This window comes from Zalophus californianus, chromosome 3 (genome assembly GCF_009762305.2).
Source record: "Zalophus californianus isolate mZalCal1 chromosome 3, mZalCal1.pri.v2, whole genome shotgun sequence".
Classification (NCBI taxonomy): domain Eukaryota; kingdom Metazoa; phylum Chordata; class Mammalia; order Carnivora; family Otariidae; genus Zalophus; species Zalophus californianus.
The window spans coordinates 116,089,356-116,110,341 of record NC_045597.1 but is presented as its reverse complement, the minus strand read 5'-3'; the positions used below and the strand labels follow the sequence as shown (position 1 = coordinate 116,110,341).

Below are 20,986 nucleotides of genomic sequence, written 5' to 3'. Positions count from 1 at the left end.
AGGTGGTAATGGGAAAGGGGGCTGGGACAGGATTGGGAATGGCTGTGACCAGCTTTGGAAAGATGCAAGACAAGGAATTATTGCTCAGTTTCCCTTTCCTCCATTTTTCCAAGCCCCTCTGTCCACCTTGGATCCCCAGTTGGTTTCCAAAAGCTTAGGTGTTTGCATATGAGGAATGCTCATGAGTTTCTGTCACCATTTTACAGATGAGGAAGTTGAACCACAACAAAATAATGTGCATGGTGCACACATACACAGAGGCATTCCCACTGGCAAGCAAATAAACCCTTTGGGAAGAAACCGTGTCCCATGTGCTGCAAAGAACCTCATTCCCAGGACCGATATCGGGGACTTTCGAAGCACTGTTCCTTGACGCCACTCTTCCAGTTGGGCCAACATGGGTTCTGCTGCCTCAGCCACATGCCATTTTCCAAACTGGGAAATGTCCATGAGTCAAAAAGAAAAAAACGGTGTTCAACAGTTTAAGCCCAGACAGTATTGCTCAGCTTATAAAAGTTTCCTATACTTGAAAGGTGAACTTTCAACTTTTTTCTTCTTAATTGAAATCAATCTGGATTGAAACATTTTGTGAAAACCTCGAGATAATTTTACAGCCCCTGTCCTGTTGCAGTAGAAAGTTTGGGAATCCTGAGGTCAAAATGGGGTCTTGAAAGACAAATAGCCAAGTGAAATTCACTTTAAATCTCTGGCAAAAGGTTAACTATTTCTTAAAGCAGATTTGAAAAGTGTCACTTTAAATGGCTTTCAAATAAATATTTCATCCAAAAGAGTGACTTAAAGTGATTCATAAAAATATACATCTACAAATTTCATGTTTAGATATGCCCTTTTGTAATAATAAAGCACGAATTTAGACACCGATATCAAGAAAGGGTTAACTCAACTAGCAAATAATTTTCTTTTTAATTGTCTTCACATGAGACCTCAGAGCTGAAAATGGAGATGGTATTTTTTCTACATCTGTCCTTCTCACTTGCTTATTTATACAACTAGACTGGCTCTTTTCCTTGATGCTATCCAATTGCCAATTGTGTGCTAAAGTTACTCTTTTTACACTTTATACATGTGATAAATTTTTGTTCTTTCTCATGTTCTAACTTTTTTTGGGGGAAAAACACTTACAAATTTTTTTATAGGCCTTAACAAAGTTATTATTCTAAACTTGTGTTACTAGACTTAGAACACAATTTTTCATTACATTTTATTGTGCAGTATAATGCTCGTCAAATTAATTAAAGTCAGTAAGTAACAAATTTTGTAGTTTGTGCTCAGTACAGAGTCAAATGGGGCCAGATAGAAAGAAATAGTATTAAAAAGATAATCACAAACTTAAAAAAGAATATTGCACGATGTTGCACTCACCAATATTCCCCGAACAGGTCATAGAAACACCAGGCAAAATAGCACATTATTAATTTAAGCATTTCTCCTTAAGAATTTTAAGAATTTCTATATAGGCATGCCATTTAAGGATTCTTCTCTTTTTCTAAGTAAATCAGTTCTCATTCATAGAGTGATAACCTCTGTCACTGATTTTAGGATATCCAAAATAATGCATTACAAATATTTGGATTTTTGAAGCAACGGGAGCACTGAAGTAAAATTGAGCTCTCTGGCCACGACCAAGAGACCGTCCAACAGGAAAGTGACAACAAGGGTGTGATGGCTGATGTTACCCTCACTTTCACTGGAGGCATACTTCATCTTTGGGGCAAAGACCAAGACCTTAGCATTCCGAAGTCGATTTACCAATTTTTTGTTTGCTTTCTTGTCCATTTTTGCCATCACATTGGTCATAACACTCATCTGTGTAAAGATGAGAATTAACTATCAAGGTCATGTGTTTTTAAAGACAACTTATCTTTTGAAAATTGACAAATTAGATAAAGTCAATTTTGTGGAGGCATGGAGGAAATCAAAGCAAAATCATCATTCTTCAAAACCGTAACTGGACTGGATGTGAAAGTAAACAGACAAAATTTGACATTCAGGCTACTTGTTTCATGTATAATAATACATCACTTATTTAGGTGTTTAATTTTGTTGTTTTTGTATCTTTGTGGTTTTGGTTATTCATATTGTTGAAACATTATTTAACAAGAAAAAAATATTTTTAAGACTTTCTAAGAGAAGAAAAACTTCCTAAAAGAGAAAGTGAAAATAGCTATGGTTCAGAGATCAAGAGCTGTGGCTTCTTATGTTCCTTGCTTTGTCATTATTCGTACAAGTCATTGTTCCTTCCTGGGAGTCATTATTTAAAAAACATAATATTTAGGGGTGCCTGGGTGACTCAGTCAGTTAAGCATCTGACTTAGGCTCAGGTCAAGATCTCAGGATCCTAAGATCAAGCTCCTAGTTGGGGCGGGGGGGGGGGGGGGTTCCAGCTCAGCAGGGAGTCTGCTTCTCCCTCTGCCCCTCCCCCCCGCTTGTGCATGCGCACTCTCTCTCTCTCTCAAATAAATAAATAAATAAAAACGTCAACAAAAAAAAAAACCCATAAGGCTTGACAAAAGAATTTGGGCGCAAAATATTAACAAGAACACGTACTGTGTGAGTTTCTATATATGAGGTACGAAGACAATGCTGTTGAAGGACGGCAGCTTTTTCTGGGGAGTGTAGTGATTGGATAGAAGGCGGGGCCTTTGGCTGCTGGAAATGATCTTCATTCTGTTTGGGGTTTTTTGTTTGATTTTTTTTTTTTTTTAATCTGGATGCTGGTTACATGGATGAGTTTTTTTTTAAAATGTAGTGAGCCATATACTTTTGATGTGACACTTTTCTGTATGAATATTCCATTTCATTAAAAAGAAAAAAGGAAAGGTTGAAGTGAATTTTTCTGGTGGTTCTTTTTCCAAAATTCAACTATTCTGTGAAAATTGCCTTCTTATATTGGGACACCCACTATAAGTCAGACACTGGTAGGTGACTCAGGAACATCATTTCAGACACTTCAGAAAGAGCTGTGCAGTAATAGATTTCCATTTGCTTTGTACATTTTTCTGCTTTTTCCCTCCATGCCCACTCTTGCTGCTGTCATTATATGTGTCTCCCAATAGCCTCTCATCCTTACTTTGTATTTACTCCTAATCTGCTAGAAGCTGGAAAGGAAACAAGGATGTGATAAGCTTGATTATCTGTTGCTGCCGAATTTTGTGGTAAAGATTTGAATGCCTATATTCTGAAAGTCTATGGTTGCGAGAAATCTGACCCGTAGAGAAGTGAGGTGGTTCTCACTTTGCCTCAAAAACACTTAACGTTGAAAAGCACCTCATGGACTTCCGCATGGACGGGGATTACTTTAATGGGGTTCTCAGAAGGTGCTGTTGTTGTGGTTGTTTAGGCTTCCTTTGAATACTTCCAAGGATTTTTAAAAACAACCTGCTTCCAACCCAGATATTCTATTGCAGAATATGTATTGTTACCAAGATCATTTATTCTTTTTTTTAAGGCTCATACAAAACTCCCTATAATTTCTACACGTTTGGTCCTAAGACTTTCAATGGGACAAGCAGAATAGGTCTACGCTGCTGGTTCTCAACATCAGCTCTGCATCAGGGTGATCTAAGGAGCTTTGTGCACAACAGATGCCCAGGGGGCCATTCTGGGAGGTTCGGATTCAGTAAGTGTGGAGCAGGCTGAGGCATTGGTATTTTGGCACAGTTCTGACAGGTGATGTGGATGCATCTGCTATGTGACACCTTTCCTTTCCTGTGTGGGAATATGGTGGTTTTGTGTCCTCTCGTCTCCAAGCCACATAGCTCTGGTTTCTTCAGTTGCCCACAGGACTTGGTGTACACATCTCTCATCACTTAGATCACCATCCTTACACTTAACTTCCTTCATGGGCTATTTAAATGTGGCCACTGCAGTTTTGAACTCAAAGCTGCAGATGTGGTCTCACGAGGGTGGACTTGATCTTCTCCCTCCCTTTGCAGAGATTCCGAGCCCCTGTTGCTGAAGTCTAACAACGTGTTTTATGTCGCCGTGTTGTGCTGTTGTCTTATACTAGAGGGACGGCCAGTTTTCCATCGCGGGACATTTTTTACCAGATTTTCCTTTCCCTTGTGCCTGCCCGCATTGCTTCTCTCCTTCATCAGGAATTGCTAAGTGGTTCTCGGGGTTCGGCCCTGGGGATTCAGAATGAACCAGGATGGGCAGGGGCCCTGCGGTGCCAGAGCTGGGATTCAGACAAGCAGAGCAGCCGTTAAGTCTTTGGGCTGGTTCTCATCTCTGCTGTGCTGGTGTAACTGATTTACCAACACCCCTGACTTGAGCCAGAAAGGATTTAGGACTGTTGGCAGAATTCTTGAAGCAGGGCTGCTGACCTCCTCTTGCTCACGTGGAGTGCAGAGTCCTGCCTGCACCCGTCCAGCAAGTTCCAGGATCTGTGTTTAAACAACACCTGGAAGAGGTCAAGTCAAGACTTTATGGGTACAGCTGGAGGATTTGACAAGAATGGTGGGACTTCGGTTGTGTAGCGAGAACTATAAACACTTTATTACGTAGTCTTATATTCTCCGGCCATGGTTGCGAGGCCGGTCAGAGGCAGCCATTTCTGCTATTGTTCCTCTGACTCCGCTCTTCCGTGTCCCTGGATGACAGCAATGAAGGGTGTGGGCCCTGGTTCAGGATATATTACTGTTCCTGGGAAGCCGTTCTTTGTGAGACTCCTTGAAGGAACCATCTTGCAGTACTAACCTTTGCTTTCCCCGGTTGCCTGGTTTGCTGGAGAATTAAGAACTGTGGACTGTTGCAGCTGCTCTCAGGTTTTCAGTCCTGAAGGCTCCATGTGTGTGCTGTGTACGTTCCCTTTGCTGATCTTCTTTGAGGATTAATTGTACAGGTGCCTGCAATTGGGTGGGGGTTTTAATTGCCCTTTGAATGCAAGAGCCACTTGTTCATGGGCATCCCAAAGCCAGATCAACTCATGGAACCTCATCTGACATTTCCACAGGAACCGTGTGACACGCTCCTTGGCAGCGAGCCCTGGGGCTTTCTCTGCCCCAATACCCCCCCGCCCCCCCCCCCCCCACCGCCGCCCAGAGTTTCAGAGTTTGGTGTGTTATGCCTACCTCGTCCCAGATACACTTGCTCTTATTGGTTTGGGGCTAGAATTACAAGTCTGTCAAGACCAGTTTGAATCTTGATTCTGTCCTCTATCTTGGTTTTACACTTCTGAAAATTTCATAGTCATGGCTCCTTCATGTCATATAAATCATAAACCCAAACACTGGCAGTTTCAGATTAAGAGCAGAGAACTGAGAACACCACCAGATACCTGTAAGTGGATATCAATCCACTAATTTGTTCTATTTTGTTCTGGTCATTCAGCCAGTCCATACGTTTTTGTTGTTTTGTTATTTTGAAGATTTTATATTGTGAAATATAAAATACATACTGAAAAGTGCCCTTCCCAAAAACACAGTTTAATGAATTATCACAAAGTAAACAACTGTGTAATTTCTGCCCACGTCAAGAATAGAAACTCCTCTCCCAGACACTACCTAATCATACCCTCCTCATCTCAACTCCAGAGACAGGCACTGGTCTGTGTTTTATGGAAGTCACTGCTTTGCTTTATAGAGTTATCACATAACTATATATTCCTGAGCACAAGAGTTTGGTTTTGCTTATTTTTTTTGAAGCTTGTATGAATGGAATCATACACTATGTCTTGTTCTATGTCTCACTTGTGTTGTTTACTCCTCGTGGTGTCTTTTAATGAACAGAAGTTCTTAATTTTAATATAGTTTATCAATTTTTCTCTTTCTGTAAGTATTCTTTCCCTATCCAGATCATGAAGATAATCTCCTATTTTACTTTATAGAAACTTTACCTCGATTACCTTCTTTATATGTAGATCTCAAATGAATCTAGAATTAGTTTTTTTGTATAGGATGAGGTAAGGGGGGTAACATCCATTTATCACTATGGATATCCAGTGTCCCCAGGACTGTTTATTAAGAAACCATTTTTTCTCACTGTTCTGTAGACGCTTTCTCATAAATCAAGAACCCATGTATGGAGAGAGACTGCTTCGAATCTCTTTAATCTTCTACTTGTCTATTCATCTTTGTGCAGAGATCACAGCATCTTAGTTACTGTAGCTTTGTAAGACTTGATACTTCAGAGAACAATACCTCATACCTTTATTTTCTTTGCATTTCCATACAAATTTCAGAATCAGTTTTTCAAAACACCAGTGTTTCAAAGACAATAACAAACAAGAAAATCATGTTGGAGTTTTTTTTTTTTAATATTTTACTGAATTAACATGGGAAGCAGTCGGGTGTTAGTCAAATTTTTGCTCTTAAAAATCTGTTTTTGTTTGCTTTTGATAGTATTGAGACTTTATCATTGTTTTTGGTTCTCAGCAACTTTGTTTTGCTCTGTCTAGATGTGGATTTCTCTTTATTTATTTGCTTTGAAGTTTCACAGGTTTCTTAATGTCTCCCATCAGTTTTAGAAAATTCACAACCATTATTTCTTCATTTGCTCTTTATGTCCTATTCTTCCTCCTCTCTCCTTATCGGACTTTGACAAACATTTATTATATCTTTTCAATATGTCTGTATGTCCCGTACCCATTATTCTGTCTTCCATCCTTTTACCACTCTTTGCTTCATTCTGGATTTCTTTTCCTCTCTAACTTCCAGTTCTCTATTCTCCAGCTGAGTGTAATCAGCTATTAACTCCATTCATTCAGACCTTATTTTAGTTATTATATTTTTAGTGTTACTATTATAATCTGGTTCTCTTCTTAGTTTCCAGATCTTTGTTGAAATTTTAATGTCTTTACTTCTCTTAATATAGTAAGAAAAATTGCTTTAAAATCTGTATCTGATACCTCTGTTATTTGGAGCCCCTGTGGTTCTGTAGTTGCGTTTGTTTGTTGTTTCTATTAATGTCTACACATGTTGGCTTGTTTCCTTCTATGCCTGGTTACTTTGGTTTGTTGCTATTCATTTTATCAGCAAAACAATGTTTGTAGAAATCATCTGAGGCCTGAGTGACATTATATTCCCTCCTGTTAGGTCTTTCTGATTTTATCAATTTCAAGGATAGAGGTGATTCAAAATTGTGCTGCAGCCCCCAGTACAATCTGTTGACTTGCAACTTACTGTTATTTCTAGGGTCTCAGTGTTCATGATTCCAACTGTAAGTGAAAGGCTTTCAGCAGGACTCCCTAATGTGGGAATATTAATTCCTGTCCAACTAGTTTAGTGAGATATTCAAAAGCACCATGAAGTCTCCCCCCAACCCCAGCTTTATTGAGATATAATTGACATACAATGTCATGTAAGTTTAAGGTATAGAACATGTTGATTTGATACATTTCTATATTGCAAAATGATTAGCACCATAGCATTAGCTAATACTTCCATTTGGTCACATAGTTACCATTTCTTTTCTTTGGTGAGAACATTTAAGATCTACTCACTTAGCAACTTTCCATTATATATATAATACATTAGTATTAGTATCATCATGCTCTACATTGGATCTCCAGAACTTATTATTCTTGTAACTGGAAGTTTGTACCCTGTGACCAATATCTTCTCTTTCCGCTACTCCCAGACCCTGGTGACCAACATGCTAGTCTCTCTTTCTATGAGTTCGGCTTTTTTAGATAACACATATCAATGATATCATACAGTATTTGTCTTTCTCTGTCTGACTTACTTCACTTAACATGAAGCCTTCAAGAGCTTTTCATGTTGTCAAAAATGGGTCATCAAGTCTTTTAGGCTCTCGGCAACTCCCACTGAAATTGGCAAGTGTACCTAGGAGAAGAACAACTCCAAAATACTGACTTCACTTCCTCTGGGCATCAGTTTTCTGCCAGATTTTCTGCCAGGATTCTTTCCTATTTTGTTACATCCCCAATGTCATCTAAGAGATTTAAAAAATATTTAGTTCAGCTTTGCAAGTGTAACAGGAGTGTTGGTTGAATTACCCACTCTATTATTACCAGAAGTACTCTTCCAATTTACAGTTGATCTTGAACAATACAAATTTGAATTGCATGGGTCCACTTATGCACAGATTTTTTTCAATAAATAAAGTACAGTACTGTACATATATTTTCTCTTCCTCATTATGATGTTCTTAGTAACATTTTCTTTTCTCTAGTTTGCTTTATTCTAAGAATACAATATATAATACATATAAATGTACAAAATATGTGTTAGTTGACTACTTATGTTATCAGTTAGATTTCTTGTCAATAGTAGGCTATTAATAGTTAAGTTTTGGGGGACTCAAAAGTTTTATGTGGATTTTTGACTGTGCAGGGGATTGGTGCTCCTAACCCCTGCATTGCTCAAGGGTCAACTGTACATGTTTTTCCCTTATCCATAGGTATATAAACTAGAGATACTGTCAGCTGCTTCCTGAAATCAAGACACCGTGTTAGTGATTTTCTATAATATCAGTATGTAATTAACTTTACCAAAAGAGAAGAAGAACTTAAAGTGACTTGGCCTTAATTAGTAATTTTATTTAAGTTCCAGTGATTATAATATTTTGTGTGCATGTGTGTGTGTGTAGTCTTGGTGTTCCTTCACAGACTTTCAAGTGTTAATTCATATTTTTCACACTTAACTGTTAGAAGTTAATTTTCCCTTCATGTAGTGGTTTTCATAACAGCAATAGGCAATGCACACAATGACCATCAACCAGGGTTCTTCCTGATTCATTAGCTTTATTTTTTTCTGTTGCATTTGTAAATTTTAGTGGTCATATAAATTATAAACTTTTCCTATAAAATTAAACTATATAATATTTGATAAAGGCGTATCTTTGGGAAAGTGTTATTACTGAGAAGACAGAATATGGAGATGTGTGTTTCCCATGAGTTGCAGCTTCTCACTGACATGGAAGATTAAAGGAAAAATAGTACTTGCCTCTTTAAACTACACAACATAGATATCTTGATAAAGAAGTTCAAATGTCATACATGATGCATGGGCTATGACAGTGGGAAATGGGTGGTGGGATGGGCTGGGACTGTGGGATTAGTCCACCTTGGCAGAGGGGAGTATTTTATCACTGACATTATTTAGAGTTGCTGGAGTATACTACTAATAAAAGGAAGACTGGCTTGTAGTTTGATTTCTTATTGTAATCTTATTTTTAAGCCCATCACAGATAATACACTCCCTTAATCACCTATACTCAGAAGGGACCCCTCCTCTTGCCCCAGGGAAAAATGCTCCAAATCTAGGCTAACTGCTAATGTGGGGGTAAACAAAAAAATCTGAAGACTACAGTTTTAATTTTTATGGCATAATTTTGGTATTATAAAAATAGAGAGTAGAATGCATTAAAGCATGACTAATCAATATCAATGATACAGTTATATATTTTGTTTCAATCTTTACATGAAGATGTATCCTGATCTAACAAATACAACCAGGGAAAATGAATTAAGTCAGAGGCAATATGAGTTTTTTCAGAATAATGTCAAAATGCCATATGCTCTGTATTAAGATTCAGATGGTCTTTTAGAACACTGAAATCTTTGAGCCTCAGTTTCTCCGAATAAAAATTGATGCTTATGACTTCTTGACTACTTCAACAGAAGGTTATAAAAATAAGAGATATATCAAGTGAAAGCACTTTGAACATTGTAAACCTGTGTACAAAATAAGCCAGTATTTTATAACAGTGAACAAAGATTTTAGTAGGATATTTTCATTCATATTAAAGTATTACCAGCAGTTTCTGTGAAGTGCTTTAGTTTTATATTATGTCTTCAATTCTTAGAATATATCTGTTTCTAAGGCTACTCCGTTCTTATTCTAAAACAAAGTAAAACAAGCAAACAAAAATCCTGATTGTCCACATTCGATCCTTTAGAAAATAGGCAATTGTCACATATTATCTGTGTAGTGTTTTATTATATACCGAACCAAGGAAACACTATACAACAAGCAGAATGCTCTCAGTTCTGCTCCATTTCCAGTTGTGTTCAATGAACTCCGAGTTGAATGATATAGATTTAGTTGTGATTATCCCTCCAAAACGAGTATAATTTCTTTGGTATTTTTATGTCATTGAATATTATATTGTTGTCATTTTTTATTTAATATTTTTATTTAGAAAATGATTTAATTTTCTCTACAATATTTGTGTAGGGTTTATTCGTATGAATTTTTTCTTTTGGCTTATTCATATGAATACTATTTTTTCTCTGTACACTGTATTTAGTGAAAAAGTAATATTTAATAGAAAGATTTGACTAAACAAATAGGTATATGTGGTTTAAATTACACAACCAAAGTAAAAATGGAGAGAAGACAAGTAAAACCTATCAAAGTTTTGTCAATCTCTAAATTTTGAAGCAAGTATGAAGTTGCCACTAAAATATAAAGTCATTGTTGATTTTACAGAACCTATCACTCATGGGATCAATCAATGGTATGTGGAAAATTTTGAGCCAGTTCTTTTGAAGGAGCCATACAGAGAACATTTCTTTTTTTTTCCCCTCTGGTTTGTTTCTTGCAACTAAAGGTGTATGTGCGTGTATGTGTGTGCGTGCCTATGTGTGTTTATATTTATATTTATATTTATATTTATATTTATATTTATATTTATAATGTTGCACCCAAATCTACTCATTGCAACAGTGAAGACTGTCATCTTGGTTCTAGTGTTAATGTTTTCAACTTTTTCTTTGTCAGTTTTCCTCCCGACAATATTTTTTTTTTTTTTTTGAACTACAACGACAGAAGGATTTCTAACAATCATATTTCCTACTTAATGTCTAGAGTGGCTTCTTATTGTGGAACAGAATTATCCCAGTATCTACAGTCTGGCTAAGTTTTTGCCCAACACATTTAGGGAAACTTGTCCAATGCTTACAATCATTGAACTCTTTCAGAACTCTATTTAAATTCTTGGTTAACTTATTAGATAGAAGTGTTAGCATGGCCTTAGTTTAGTAGGGAAACAAAGTCTGTCAAAACTAATTCTAAGGAGCACTCCTGCTGAAATAGTTTGTGTTTGATCCCATAGAGAGGCCTGTAATATGAGCAGACATTATAGAAGAGTAACCTTAACTTCCTGAGTAGTAGGGGATTCCCTCAACATGAAGAGGTGTGTATTCCAGGGAAATGTGGGATATGCCACCAAATATGCTATTGAGATCTGGGTTCTGGCTCCCATTCTTTCACTTATATGTTCTATGTTTTGGGACATACAATAATAATTCTCTAAGCATTTATTTCTTCATCTGTAAATCAAGAAGTTTAAATAGTTAGACTTTAAGGTAGCTCATTTATCTCTCAGTGGATAGAGAGACAAGATATTAGGAAAGGTATAAAGGCGTATCCGAATCTTTCTTCTCATTAGTGTTGAGCAGCAGGAGTACTATCTCCCTGTTGGCTGTGTAAACCAGCAATCTAAAAGGCTTTTGATGCCAAAATGGCTGAAAGCCACATATTTGTGGAGCCAAATATGCCCTTAGAAGAAACATTTGAATTTTTCATTTAAGACAAATGGATTAATTGAAAAGGAATATGCTAAACAAGAATTTTGAATATTAAGAACTGGCATAAATTCAAAATATTTAAGAATTAGAAAGAAAGGCATTTCCATTTGCAAATATCTTCTCCCATTCTGTAGGCTGTGTTTTTGTTTTGTTAATGGTTTCCTTTGCTGTGCAAAAGGATTTATTTTGGTGTAGTCCAATAGTCTAATTTTGCATTTGTTTCCCTGGCCTCAGGAGACATATCTAGAAAAATGTTTCTATAGCTGATGCCTATGTTTTCTTCTAGGAGTTTTATGGTTTCAGGTCTCACATTCAGGTTTTTAATCCATTTTGAGTTTGTTTCTGTGTATGGTGTAAGAGAGTAGTCTAGTTTCATTCTTTTGCATGTAGCTGTCTGATTTTCCCAGCACCACTTGTTGAAGAGACTGTCCTTTTCCCATTGGATGTTCTTTCCTGGTTTGTCGAAGATTAATTGACCATATAAATGTGGGTTTATTTCTTGATTTTTTTTATACTGTTCTATTGATCTATGTGTCTATTTTTCTGCCAGTACCATACTGTTTTGATTACTACAGGTCTGTAATATATCTTGAAATTTGGGATTGTTATATGTCCAGTTTTGTTCTTTTTCAAGACTTCTCTGACTCTTCGGGGTTTTCTGCAGTTCCATACAAATTTTAGGATTATTTGATCTAGTTCTATGAAAAATGCTGTTGGTATATTAATGGGGATTGCCTTAAATCTGTAGATTGCTCTGGGTAGTATAAACATTTTAACAATTTTGTTCTTCCAATCTAAGAGCATGGGATAACTTTCAACTTGTTTGTGTCATCTTCAATTTCTTTTATCAGTGTTTTATAGTTTCTATGTATAGGTCTTTCACCCTCTTGGTTAAGTTTATCCCTTAGGTATTTTATTATTTTTGGTACAATTGTAAATGGGATTGTTTTCTTAAATCTTAAATTATTTTCTGAAATTGCTTTCTTTCTGTTGCATGTCTGTACACTAATAAAACAAGGTAGCAGGAAGAGAAATTAAAAAAAATTCTATTTGGCATATATTTCTAAAACTCATTTATTCCTTTCTGTCATCATTGCATCCATCATCTTTCACTTAGACTGCTCTAACTGTTTCCTCACTAAGTGATGTACCACTGTTCTGTCCTCTACTCCAGACACTGAAATTTTGAAAGTACAAACATAATATTATTTTTTTCCCTGAAACTTTTCAGTGCCTTCCCATTGCTCTTAGAATAAGGTCCAAATTCACTAACAAGTTGAATAAGTCCCTGAATGATCTACTTTGGACCCTGCTCTCCTTCCTAGCCTCATTGCTCACCATTTCTCCTTCCCTGTCCTTATATTTATTACACTGACTACCTTTCATTTTTGGGGACATTCTTGCTTCCTTTAGGCTCAGTACCTTCCTAGAATTACTATTTCATTCCCCAGCCTCTCATGTTTGACTATTACAGACTCTTCATGTCTCAAATCAGCAAGACTTTCCTGGTGAAGCCTTCCTTGATGCCCCACCTGCCAAGCCTGGGTAAGGTGTCCAGCTATGTATTTGCACAGATCTTTATACCTTTCCTAGAAGAGTCCTGATTATCTTTCCTTTTTCCCCCAATGGTCCATATTCTCCATGGGACAGGGACAGTGCAAATCTGGTTTATCCTCATATTTCACACCCAGCAGGATGCCTGAGGCATAGCAGGTGCTCAGTAACTATTTAAGTTTTGTTTGTTTTCATCTCATTTCAATTGTTCCATTTTTTCCATTTGTTTCATTTCAAATAAACTATGCTATTGCACAATTCATGATGGAAGCTATACTGCTCACCAGGGGTCATTGACCCTAAATTGTAAGATCAGTTTGTTGGAGTCATGAAAACAATCCTTTGAAGGTTGGAGCATACAGATATAGACGTAACTGTTAATAGACAGGGGTCATTTCAGCCTGGGCAAGGCCTAAATTGGGGTCATATCTAACATGGCAAACTGTGATTTTATATAATGATGTTGATGATGATGATAATGATGGCCACAGTAAAATAAATGCCATCATAGCACCAAGCCCCAGACACAAGTTGTTATTTTGAATCTGGCAATCAGCAACACTTAGGATATATGATTTTCAGAATGTAGTATTTATAACATGAGACTCGTTATCCTAATCAAATCATGAACATTCTCGGGCGTTTTTAAAATCAAGTTTGTGAATCTTTTTAAGCACATTCAACTCCCGGTTCCCCTTTCTGCTGCTTGTTTCTGCTAAGAAGAGCAGAAATCAAAGGAAATAAAATTTATATCTTCTAAACTTGCATAAGGCAACCTTAAAAAAATGATCAGGTTGGGTGTGGGCAAGGATAACATAATCAATAAATGAGTTTGGGAGACTCTTTGTGGATTTCAATAATGCATTTTTTGCCCCCCATAAGGATGACTACTCATAATTAAAAGTTAAATTTGCTGCTGTGTACAGGCAGCCCTGGCTCACATTTGAGGGTTTTTCTTACGAAATCCAGTGTCCTCTGAAAAATAAAACATGAATTATTACTATCCATCACATTCTTTTTCACAATGGAGATTTGTAAACATCTTAGAGCCTGTTTTCCCTGAGGATTATACCATCATGAACACAAAATGAAACACTGTCTTAATATGTGAAAGGCAAGTCCTATGTATTTGAAAATAAGCCAAGTCCATCCCAGAACTGAGTATAATCCGGTTCCTTAAGGATGCCCGCACAGGGAGTAGTCAAAATATTATACAATATTAGCCAATTTGCTCATTAAAAACAAAGCTCTTCTGATTTAATGTTGCATAAAGATCTTGATGAGATTCATCTGAGCCACATCAGTTTGAAATCAGGACCAAGTCCTTGCTTTATATCTTTTGCCAAAGTGATACTACATAGATGTTTCTTTTTTGTTTGTTTAAAGATTTTATTTATTTATTCATAAGAGACAGAGAGACAGGCAGATGGAGAAGCAGGTTCCCCACTGAGCAGGGAGCCCGATGTGGGACTCGATCCCAGGACTCTGGGATCATGACCTGAGCCGAAGGCAGATGCTTAATGACTAGACTCTGGGATCATGACCTGAGCTGAAGGCAGACGCTTAATGACTGAGCCACCCAGGCACCCACTACACAGATGTTTCAACAAAGGTCATGGAATAGACAAACCATAGCAATATGAGCAGAAAGGCTTCCACGTATATTTTTCCTGGGAAATTAGTGTTAAAATACTTACACACAACGCTTAGAGAAACCATCTGTTATTTATGTCATCCCTCCTCCACACCACCCTTATTCTGACTCCATAACAACATTAATCAAAAATTAAAAACAAAGACAGCCCTAAAAATCTAAGCTTTAGAACTTGGCTTCTTTAGAACTTGGCCAATCTTTCAATTTGCAACTCAGAACTGAGTACAGGTGAGGCTCTGGGTTCTAAACTTCCAAAAGAAATTTAACTAATTACTATTTATTTTAAAGCACCAATGAAATGTATAGGTAAGGATGTATATCCTTATTGAAAAACAACTTTTGGGGCACCTGGGTGGCTCAGTCGTTAAGCGTTTGCCTTCCGGTCAGGTCATGATCCCAGGGTCCTGGGATCAAGTCCTGCATGGGGCTCCCTGTTCGGCGGGAGACCTGCTTCTCCCTCTCCCACTCCCCCTACTTGTGTTCCTGCTCTTGCTATCTCTCTCTGTCAAATAAATAAATAAAATCTTTGAAAAACAACTTTTGATCTTGACTCTCATTTGGGGCATGTCTAAGGCTCTTTCCATTCCTGCTTATGTGGTGATCACTGTAAGCCACAGAAATTGTTGTGGTCTTGGGCTTTTGTTTCTCTGTGTGATTGTTTCTGAGTGCACTAGATGACCTGCCAGTGCTTACATATTTCTGGGTGTTATAACTAGGGAAAGGGAGGTCCTACCTATGGGTGTAGTCATTACTGCTCCATCTTGGAACAACTTTAGTCTCTTATCCTAAATCATCTGCATGCAGACTTTTAAGGATATTTGTCAGCTTTTACAAGACCCCTGATTACATCCATAATTGAGTCAAGGAACAAAATTCAAAATTTCTTAGAGGTAGCATTAAATAATGCAGTTCAATTCTCTTTCAGTTAATGCTACTGTCATCTAACTTCAGTTCATCATGATAACAAAAATATGCATCATAATATGTGTTCCAGGTAGAAAAGTCATCTCTCATAGTCCAAATGCTGGATCATGCCTCTGTATTCTTATTTTAGAATTCTTATTCTATCAACTCTTCTCAGAATTAATAGGATGCTAAGAAGATTCCAGAAAATCTGATATTTTGAAGCAATATTTTAGTTCAAATGTGGCATTAAATATTCATCTTAGCTATTTGTAGCCATTAATCTGACTGATTAAGGCATTTCAGACCATTTAAATATTTATTTTAAAAATGTTCCTTGTAACCAGGAATGGTGTGTACTTCCTGGGGATGGGGGTTAGGTAGCTTGGGACAGTTAGGAGGAAGACTTTCTATAGAAATTTTGTACTTCTGATATTTGAACAATGTGAATATTACCTAGTTAAAATAAATAGTAATTAGTTTTTAAAAATGCAACACAAACTTTTTTTATACAAATTACACGTGGGTTTGGATGGTTCATAACCACTTTCTGAGGGGAGGAGGTACTTGCCAGTCGAAAGTTGTTAAGAATTCAGATCCATTTACCCTCTCTTATGGGCCTATAAATAATGACTATACGAATATTTCATGTGGCATCAAAAGTAAAGATGTTTTCCTCAGATTAAAGCGTGTGGTTTGATTAGGACATGAAAATTACTCTATGACCGTGAACCTAGAATCTCAGGAAGTTGTGGGGATTACTATGCATAACCCATGAGAAAGAGATAAAAGGATTGAGGAATTCCCCCAAGACAACATTCCGGAGAATTTCTAGTGTGCTCCTCCAGCCTGCTGGCCTCCCACACGTGCTCTGCATTATCACTGCCGGGCCTGGAAGCCATAAAGAACAGTAACATGTACAAGAAACGGTTTTAAAGAGATAAGAGAAAGTGGCTTAACAAAAGAAAACCAAGGCCCCTGTGCACAATTATCATTTAAGGAAGGAAAGAAGAAAACAGAAAACTAGATTCCATAAAAGAGAGGCTTATCAAATGCTGACTAAAAATTCATTCACATCTTTAGTGAACACCACTAGAGAAAATGTCATGAACTCCTGCCCCCCTCATTAGGTAATTACCATATGCAAGTTTGTATGGAGAACATACACGGACTTTTGTATCTGGATTGTAAGCTTTTAAAAAGGAAGTACAATGACTTTTGTTTGATAGGCCCGGGGTTACAGAGTCAAGAGCATGAACCTGGATCAAATCCCAACTCCACTGCTTATTAGGTATATGACCTTGAACAAGGTAGCTAACCTCTGGGATCATCAGCTTCCTCCTCTGTAAAATGGGATTATAATAGTATGTACCCAGATAGTAGTTTTGAGGATGAAATGAATTAATATTTGTAAAGCACAAGGAACAGTGACTGGCATATAGTAAGTGTTACATCAGTGTTTGCTAAATGTATGTGAGTAAAACAATAGAAGTTTGCTTAAGTAAACTCTACTCAATTAATTAATGTCCTATTGCCTCTGAAAGCATTAGTCGAAGGCTCAAGACTCTGAATGTCCATGATTATTAGCTACTCTCTTGTCTACCTCCACTTCTCCTATGGAGTTGTTTGCTGATCAAGACTTGGTTGTACTTATTTCCAGATCTATTTATGACAGAAATTTTTGCTTTTTTAATTAAATAATTGAATCTTATAAGTACACCTATGACATAAACATTCAAAAAGATAGGTTTTTCATGTGAGAATAGGTTAAGGGCTTTGGAAAATTTGATAAATAGAGGCCATTTAAAAAAATGCTCTTGGATTCAATGTTTATGAAGCAACTGAACAGAATTAGAAAAAAATCATAAAAATCTGGAAAGAGTTTATGCTGAAAATTGTTTTTCAAATGTCCTTAAATTCTGGGTCTACTTAATAGAAACTGAAACTGGAAATTGTAGACAATGCATCATGGGTGTGATATGTGTAAGAAAAACAGTATAAGATTCCAAGGGAATGATCCAGATACAATAGCAAAGCTTGACTCTACAGCAAAAGTTTGGTGAATTCTTATGGATTTACGTTTTAAGCTAAGAGAAAACATATTTATTTATTATGGACCATTTTTTGGTGATTTTCCAAATAAATGAAAATCTCAATGCCAGGTAAGAGAACTTTTACCCAATTAAAGCTGTTGGGTTTTAGGGGCGCTTGGGTGGCACATTTGATTAAGGGTCTGACCCTTGGTTTTGGCTCAGGTTATGATCTCAGGGTCATGATCTCAGAGTTGTGAGATCAAGCCTTAAGGCAGGCTCTGTGCTCAGCGCAGGGTCTACTTGAGACACTCTCCCTCTCCCTTTGCCCCTCTCCTACCCCCCTTCCCCACCCACTCCCCACTCTCTCTCTCTAAAATAAATAAGTAAATCTGTAAAAATCAAAATAACAGTTGGGTTTTAGATCAAAAGGGGGTAATTGTTAAAAACAAAAACAACAACACCACAGGCTCAAAATGGCATTACTTGGGCCAGGCCAAGTCACTAAACCAGGGCTTAATACTGAACCTGATTCCTGATTGCAGTTTCAACCTCCCCCAGAACCATAAGTCTTATCCTGTCAATCAGGAATTTTCTGATAAGCACCAAAGAGGTTATCTGTCACATGGGTCTTTTCCATTCCCCAAAGAAAGATGTGGTAATCTACATAGTAAGACCCTCTGTCTTCCTGCCTAAGGAAAGTTCCCTTGCCTGGAGCAATCCTTTCTTTTCTTTTGCTTATAACTTTCTTGTCCCACCCTCCTTCCTATAAAAACCTGACATTTTGCACAACTCCTCGGAGCACCTCTTTAGATGGGGTGCTGCCCAATTCATAAATCGTTTAATAAAGACAACTAGGTTAAAAAAAAAAAAAAAAACAGCACTATGGGTGTTACAATACCTGGCCTAGGTTTGAATCCGGGCTCTACCACTTACTAGCAGTGGGACCTGTGGAAAAGAATTTGCTTAACTTCTTTAGGAGTCAGTTTCCCCATCTCCAACATTGAAGCATCAGAGTGCCTATGAGGTTTTTGGGAGGATTCAGTGCAATACAACATGGAAAGAAAGTACTCAGCACCATGCACAGCACACGGCAAATGTTGCCTACTAGTATTATGTTTTCTGGCATTCCATTCTTAGCTTAGTGCCTTATACATAATTGTTACAGAATAAATGTTTATTATTTTTTAGGTAATGATGAGGATTAAATCATTCAACAAATAATTATTGCACATACTATTTGTCAAACACTAAAACGTGATTCTGAGAACACAGGCACAAACTGAGGTGTAGTTCTCTGCCCCCTTTAGAAGCTTTTCATCAGCCAAAAGTTAGATTACACATTGCATTGAACCTAACCATGACTGATCTGGTTTTACAGAGAAACATGAAATAAAAACATTTTTGATATTGATGATGATGAGTAAGAATCAACTATTATCTTGGGGAAATATTCATTCAATAATCACTTATTTATCAGGCTATACCCTAGAGCTGGAAAATAGTCATGTTGAGTGATAAAAACATATAAAGTTATAACTCTATAGAAATGAAATATGTTATGGGGGAACACAAAGAAGGGAAAGAGTAACAGCAAATCCATGTAAAGATGCACCATGTTTCTAAATGCTTCTACCTACTTTAGTTATACATAAATCTAAAGTGTCTGCTCAGAAAATCAGACATGATGTCAAGGAGGATAAACTCTTACAAGTTGATGAAAGTATATGTTGTGGATACGAGCATGATTTTTTTTTTTTTTTTAACCAATAAGCCAAGAGCTTTATTGATGCAGCAGGCACTTTACAATGAATCCAAGAGAGCCCGTCTTCTCTTGGAAGACGGGATGTCTGTACAAACCCTCGAAGTTTTACTACTTCAAAAAAACAAGCTCTTCCTTCGACCACAGCCCTTGGATCTGTACCTGCCCAGATCGTCCCTCCCCCACGTGAAATAGGCAGAGCACACAGCTACACCCAGACAACGCTGACCAGCCACTCCCGCAGACAGTTATGAGGTCAGTTCTGTGTTACTCATGGACAAAGGCATAGACTATCAGATCCTGCAAAGGATTTAGGAAACAGACAAGTTCTCCCTCCACCTTGAAAATAAAATACACTTCAGCAGATGCATGTCCTGGAATAGTTTAGTTGGGAGTTCCCAGGAAGATGGTCCATTGTCGATCCCTCTTCATCAGTCTGTGCATCCAAAATTCTTCTCAAGGTAACATGAGTCCTTTTATTTTTTTAAACAGTCTTTCTTGCTGTAAGAATTCTTATAATGGAGCCTAGTCCTCCTACTGCTAATGCCTTTTCATGCCACTGGAGTAACACTGCACTGCTGTTTTCTGTGGGCTTCTCAAACCCTTTATAAATGTACTTCATTAGCAAGTCAGTGCCATTTCTGTCCAGCGACTGCACAGCCTGCTCAATTTCACTGCTCTTAAAGTTTGTGAGCACTTTCAGCACCACGCCCTGGGCTCGTTCCTTCACGGCCTGATTCTTGGTGTTGATGGGAGAGTTCCGCAAGGCTGCGTGGAGTGCCCGAAGCATGTCCCCTTGCCGCAGAAGGCCATCCATCCCTCTAGGGTCCGGGCCTGGCTCGCATGGCGCCACCACCTCCTCCTCCTCCTCCTGCTCGTCCACGAATTTGTTTTCGTCAAACTCATCGATATCCACCCGACGGAAGCGCGAGGACACCGTCTTTCGGGCCATGGCGGGGACTCGGCGCCCGCTCAGCTGGCTCCACTCTGAGTTCGGCTCTACCCGGCTCTGCACCGGCTCAGGCTCGGGGGCGGGAAGCGACCGCCCCGCGCCTCCTCCACCTCCTCCGCTTGCAGACCTGAGCATGAATTTCGAGTAAGACCAAGACTGGAATCCTAACCTTACTGCTTATTGGTTGTTTGACACTGGGAACATTACTAAACCTATTTAAGTCTTAATTTCTTCATCGTCGAAACAGAGTGAAGACTAACTACCGCCAAAGGTGGTTGTGAGGATTCAATGAGAAAATATACCTAAGTTGTCCAGAGCAGTTCCTGGCACAGTAACGCTTCAGAAGGCAGCTGGTATTATGACATGTGAGAAGGAACACTATCCTTAGGCTGCACGGCACAATGGCAACAAGTGTCTCCCAGACCACAGGCAGCAAGAGAGCTTCTTGACAACTCTTGACATAGACTTAGGTGGAGTCTGTGGCTTGGATTGGTGCTATGCTCCTATGTTGCCCCGATGAGTCAACCTCCTATAGGGCAGCTGTTCTCATATCTCTGTTCTACTTTTTATGCAAAGCACATCTGTAACATCAAATACATCAACCCTGTATTTCTAA

At 37.9% G+C, this 20,986-nt stretch overlaps 1 protein-coding gene across 1 annotated transcript; it reads right to left on the bottom strand.

The window, feature by feature from the left end:
- Window positions 1–19,558: 19,558 nt before the first annotated feature.
- LOC113920235 (actin-related protein 2/3 complex subunit 5-like protein) lies at window positions 19,559–20,647 on the bottom strand. The gene has a single exon (XM_035726795.1). It carries the CDS (start codon window positions 20,503–20,505, stop codon window positions 19,903–19,905), a length of 603 nt encoding a protein of 200 aa, XP_035582688.1. The 5' UTR covers window positions 20,506–20,647; the 3' UTR covers window positions 19,559–19,902.
- Between the last annotated feature and the right edge of the window lie 339 nt (window positions 20,648–20,986).